General features: G+C 36.4%; 1 protein-coding gene across 1 annotated transcript; it reads right to left on the reverse strand.

The window, feature by feature from the left end:
- Positions 1-3,432: 3,432 nt before the first annotated feature.
- On the reverse strand, positions 3,433-5,714 carry LOC149230138 (uncharacterized). Its single transcript, XM_089378856.1, has 3 exons — positions 4,883-5,714; positions 4,541-4,713; positions 3,433-4,181 (listed from the first exon to the last, which is right to left on the reverse strand). The coding sequence occupies exons 1-3, from the start codon at positions 5,612-5,614 to the stop codon at positions 4,076-4,078; spliced, it is 1,011 nt and encodes a 336-aa protein (XP_089234982.1). The 5' UTR covers positions 5,615-5,714; the 3' UTR covers positions 3,433-4,075.
- Between the last annotated feature and the right edge of the window lie 424 nt (positions 5,715-6,138).

Genomic DNA, 6,138 nt, shown 5'->3' on the forward strand with positions numbered 1-6,138 from the left:
TATAAACGTATACCATTCCGCACCATTTCGTTGTGCCTGTGGTATGGAGGTCTGTTGGAGGGCACTGCTCGTGGCTTCAGATTGAACCAAGATTACTCCATTCTCACCGCACCATTACGCGTTGCACTTCCAATTATAAAACACAGTCTTCAAAACATTTAATGAACAAGTAGCATGACCATGTCCTCAGAGCAACGAAGCATCCTCCTCATACCACTCCGCTCTATGTTGTTCAATCAGTGGTATCGGTTCTTTACTACACTAGAAGTCGAAGGCACAAAAGTATGGAGACCGAAGGTAGTACAATATGCGTGGAATATGGGCCAAAAACGCATATGACAATGTAGGATTTAGGAGTATGACAGAGGCTTCAGAAATATGACAAAGGTGTCAATTCTGCAAAATAGGAAGAACATAGGCAGAATATGGAGTTACAAAGCAGAGGGAAGCCAAAAATGGTGTTGGCTCTGATACCATGTCAGACCAGGCAGTAACTCCTCACAATCAATTCATTATATTCATTTAGGTTGGTCTTTATTATATACATGAGGGAGAGACTATTCATTTCATCTCCCGGTGACTCTTCATATTTCCCATTATTTATTTACATCAGTTACACTTATTCACCCAATCCTGATGATTAGGTGACAATAGGTAGGGAGGCTCAAAAACGAAGCTAAGGCAAAATTTTGGAGGGTAGTTGTAGCCACTACAACATATTGATAACCCGAACCTAACCATTTTTTTAGAGCCTAAGCCCGAGGATCCTCCCAATGATGAATGAGAGTGTGTGTAACCATTTGATGTCCATCTCATAATTATTTGTTGGGGCCCTACCTTTGGATGATCATGAAAAACCTCCCCTTAATTCGAGTATCATTACTTTTTAACTTGATTATCGTAGTTCAAGCTATTTTCCTTTGTTTTTTGTGATTCTAATTATATGAACTTTGAATTTCTAGTTAATATAATTATAGGTTTAAATTTAATTTAACTTTTAATCTTTTCACTATAGACGTTCTCTAACTTATAGATTAAATAATCTTTTTCACAGGAGTATTGTGATACATTTTTTGTTGCCTAAAATATATTTTTGAATGCATAAACAGATTCAGCACTCTGAAAAACTCCTGGAGCACTAGAATTTTACAGATTAAATAACTTAAACTCAAGTTTTAAAAAATCTTTGCTAGATTATTGTCATGAAAAAGACTATTCGTTTAAAAAACTCCTAGAGCACTAGAATTTTACACATTAAATAACTTAAACTTGAGTTTTTAAAAATCTCTGCTAGATTATTGTGGTGAAAAGGACTATTCATATATAAATTAGACTATGCCTTTTATTATATTTCATTATATTTTGTTTATGGTCCAATAAAAAAATTCCCAATATTATGAAATCCACATGCTAAGAAATTTCCAGATTATAGTAACAAGTCAGCACTGTGAGAAACTCTTGTAGCACTAGAATTTTACAAATTAAATAACTTAAACTCAAGGTTTAAAAATCTCTACTAGATTATTGTCGTGAAAAAGACTATTCATCTAAGAAACTCCTAGAGCACTAGAATTTTACAGATTAATTAAATAACTTAAACTCAAGTTTTTAACAACAAAAAAATTAATTTAAGTGTGACCAAAAAAATTAAAAAGATTTTACAAAGTTCACTTTATAAACTATTTTAATTTTTTTTTCTCCATTTTGATTGGTTGTAATTTTTAGAGTCTTATTAGGTAATGATGACCATGTACCATCCTATATTGATTAGTGACAAGCTAATGTCACTTACATTAAATTTCAAGTCTGTGAGGGTTACATTAAATGTCAAATATGTGAGTTTTAAGTTTCGTATAGTACAAAAGACTTAAATGTTAACCCATTTGTTCAAGTGAATTTCACGTCATATCCCCATATGCCTCCAAACCTCACCACATATGGCCTCTATTTTCTTGGTCAACTTGCCAACCCCCACGTACAAACAAAAGGTCATTTCACTTGGCCAAACATAACGTCAATGTAATGTTGGTCATGTCCCTTTCAGCTAGCAATAAGATTGGCAAGCCTATGATGGTGGAGAGTCCCAGCCAAGAGTGGGCACTCGAGCCGAGCTGTAGCAATCAGATCCAGATACTGAGGGGAAATTATTTCCATCAATTATTACTTCGAAAATGATCCAAATTTCTCAAACATAAATATCTTGAAAATTAAATTTAAATTATTTATAATATATTAAATAAATTTAATCTTTTTAATGGTTGTTTTGGTAAAATAAAATTATATTTTAATAATTTATCAACATTTTAAAATTTTCATTATTCAGATTATTTTAAAATGGGTGAAAAGATTTAAATCAAAATTCTCGCAATTATAACTTGCCAAAAATAATTTATAAGAAAAAGTGAGAGTTTATTTACTTATTAACCTGTTTATAAAAGTAAACTTTAGTTAATTTCACAATTTCATTTATTGATAAAAACATTATTCAAGTTAAAAACCTAGCTTCCCTCTCTAACATATTAAATATATTACAATTGAGTGTAATTTGTTATAATGATGAGATCTTTTATTAATAGATATAAGGATTTATTCAAAAATAAATGCAAGAATTCAACAAAGTATCCATTTTTATTTATTGGTACGGTAATGATTTTAAGCTTATAGCTAAGCCTACATCAAATTGGCTTATGAGACTCATTTATGTTTGAGAGAAGGGACCTATCTCTTGTGCAACCATTTGACTACTAAGTCTAGGAAGGTGTACATACCTAACCACTCTAAATTTGAACTTGCAACCTCTTATGAGAAAAGCACACGTTCTTAACCATTAAGCCTACTCAAGTAATTTTGTGACATAAAGATATGCCACTTGGGAAATCAAATGTAATGTATTTTTTTAATGGATAAGGATCCCTAATTAAAAATTTAGACAAGGACATTTAAAAGAAAAATTCCATTGGTTTTGTAGGACAATACATTGCTGTCATGATACATACACTCGATACATTGCTTAGAGAATCAAACACAATTTTTTTCTAATTGAAATGGATACTAAACCAAAACATTAGACTCGTATCCAAATGTAAAAATTAATTTATACCTTTCAATATTCAATAATTAAATTGGTTTATACTTTTCAATGTTCAATAATTAAACTAAACAGTAAGGAACAATAATTAAATTGGTTTATACTTTTCAATGTTCAATAATTAAACTAAACAGTAAGGAACTAGTTATACGACCTTGTTTTACTCTTACATTAAAGATCAGAGATCTAGATATTAAAATGTAATTTGTTGTTCAAACTGTTCAACTGCTTTGCATAAATGCATGTCCATACGTAATTTCAATAAAAACTCTTGTGATTTCTTGTTCATTGATCTTTGCCATTTCCTATTTCCTTTTAAGGCCGCCAAACATGTATAAAGGCTCTTTTCCAAAACAAAATTCCACATTTAGGTCATAGAGTTGTTATTATGACTTGAAAAGTCTTTTTTAGTTCTAACATATGTCCATACAACTCCACGCTTCTATATATACATAGTGTCAAAGGTCTGCACCGGCTGGCTATAGGTTGTCGCATCAACTGGCATAAGACCGTCAATATGCCACTGAATTGGCATCCTGGATGCATTTCAATGGACGTGACCTGCCAGAGCATTTGTAGCCACATTTGACCCCATTCTTGACCTGCCATTAGAGAGAGCATTTGTATCCACATATGACCCCCTTCTTCTTCTTCAGCTGACCACTTGATTTTACCAAGGCCCCATCACCTTGGCTTCCATTCGTTTGGCCCACCTTGAGGTGTAACCAGGGCAGTCCATGTGTTCATAAGCACCACTACCACCAAAGCAATCAAGAGAAAGGATGTGTCTCAAGGCTTTGCAGGGCAGAACGATGCCACATACATGAATCCCCAACTTACAATATTTTCTTCAAATGCACCATGCTAAATATCACCTAGGATTGTAACTACCAAAATCTGAACTGCAGTACTGATAATGGCAAGATCACAGTGGTCTGGCAACTTTAATGACTCTGCTCATATAGATCAAATTGCCCTCTGAGGCGATCAGGTAGCTACAGTAGTCGCAGTTCCACAGTGGAGAGGGGATGCCGGATCCTCTTCACCATCTTCTGCATCCCATAGGAAATGAGCATAGTATGCAAGAACATTGCTGCAGAATCGAGCCAACAGTGAGATAACATCAGTTAAATTGTTGCATATATTAAAATCCCCGAATCTATCCACTTTTATGATGTAAAGTTTCCCTCCTTTTTTACCCAACTTGAGATGATTAAATTTGTAAGTTCTAGAATCATCATAATGACAAACTAGACCAGATCCTATCTAGCCATCATCCCTAGACTGACTAGAACGACTGGAAATAGCAGGTATCATGTCAACATCAATATCTAAATAAGATCAAATGTAAAGAAAGCGATGGAGGTAAGAAGGGAAAGAGAGCATAAACCCTTACACATAAATGTATACATAATTGGATAAAACCACTGAAGAAACAGGAAAGATACTTACCAGTCATCCGGAGCAGCCTCTACAGCTTGCTCATAGTAATATTGTGCGCGAGGTGCATCTTTATGAACATCCCATATCAGATTGGCATAACTAGAGAGGGCATCTCCATCACCCGGACTGGCTAACATGGCCCTCCTGTAATATTCCTCGGCTCTTTCCACATCATGCTGGACCTAAATACACACAAAGCCAACAGATTATAAACTATGATGTAAGAATATACATTTTATAAAAATAGAGTGTCTTTAATATATAAGACGATGAATGATATGCAGTCAAGAACACTTTGATGATTAGTTATATATTACAGCATAAACGCAGTTCAGATTCCTCGATTCTAACCTCCTGAAGGAATATAGCATAATTGGTTAACAGAAGTGGGTTGCCTGGATCTGCCCGCAGCATTTTCTTATAGTAAGCATCTATGTCACTGGAATCTGATCCAAACCCGTCTCCTCTGCCTCCGTACCCACCTCCACTCCCATCTTCACCTCCAAATCTTCCATTACCGGAAGCCGTCGCAGTTTTAGTCCCAAGATCAACCCTATCGCTCACCAAACCCACTCCAGTGCCTTCAAATATCGTGCCACTCATCAAATCATCCTTCCTCCTTCCGGAGACAAAAGACCCTTCACCTGCATGGACTCCAGTTGCTGCTATATTTTTTCCTCGACCTTCATCCTGTGGGTCACTGGCACTTTGAAACCCAATTGGAATTTGAGTATCAGAATCATCAAATTCCTCTTTCAGAGCCTCATCCAATATAAGATTGCTCACAAAATTTTCTCTAGAGAGCTCTCTACAAAGTTCCCAAGTTCCGGACCCGGACCTTATCCCCAGCCTCCTTAAACTGGCATTCGATAAGGGGTTATGTAAATGAGCTTCAGACAGCGTCCTTTCGAATATGGGGAGTACGTCGTGATGAAACAACTGAGCATCGCCATTGCCAGTAACATGCAATTGGGTCAGCTGAACAGAACTGCGCGAATTCAATTGAAGTCCAAAGAGCGAATTCAGCCCGTGAGTAGAACTGTGGAGTAACATCATGGCATTAACGCCTAAGAGGGCTACCATAACCAAATTTCTGGTAAGAATTGAGTACCATGTTCATGAACTTAGCGGCACAACCTGAGTAGATATATAGGGCTGACACAGGACGAGTCCAATATATGAAGCCAGGTTGAAAGTATGTTAACCGCGGTTAAATCATTTTCTGTCACGTGATGGAGTGAGGTAGGATGAAGGTGACCATCTCCACCTGTCGGGCAAGGAGGCATGAATAGATTCGCGATGGCGATTATTATACCAGGGGCGCCCACCGTGGTTGTTGGTTTTCCTAACTCGGATGATGCGTTGGAGATTGAATCTGAACGGGCAAGAAGAAATGAATTAGATTCTCGATGTGAATTATTTACCAGGGGCGCCCACCGTGTCGTTGGTTTTTCAAAATCCGATGAGCGGTTGTAGGGGCAAAGAGAGAGATACAGACCACAGGGGTTGTGTTTGGCGTTTTGTTGAAGTATCCATGGACTGTGTGTAACAAAGGTTTGGAGTATTGCGACGACTTACATACTTGTGGTAGACGAGCGTTACATTTT

The sequence above is a fragment of the Pinus tabuliformis genome, chromosome J, assembly GCF_031772625.1.
Source record: "Pinus tabuliformis cultivar Carrire ecotype Pingquan chromosome J, CPIR1, whole genome shotgun sequence".
Lineage (NCBI taxonomy): Eukaryota > Viridiplantae > Streptophyta > Pinopsida > Pinales > Pinaceae > Pinus > Pinus tabuliformis.

Bases quoted from the DNA above. Each gene is read 5' to 3' on its own strand.
- LOC149230138 (XM_089378856.1), bottom strand. From the start codon at position 5,614: ATGGTAGCCCTCTTAGGCGTTAATGCCATGATGTTACTCCACAGTTCT. The intron at 4,714-4,882 runs GTTAGAATCGAG...GTGTGTATTTAG, and splicing joins ATGCTATATTCCTTCAGGAG to GTCCAGCATGATGTGGAAAG. The intron at 4,182-4,540 runs GTAAGTATCTTT...TCGATTCTGCAG, and splicing joins GAGGCTGCTCCGGATGACTG to CAATGTTCTTGCATACTATG.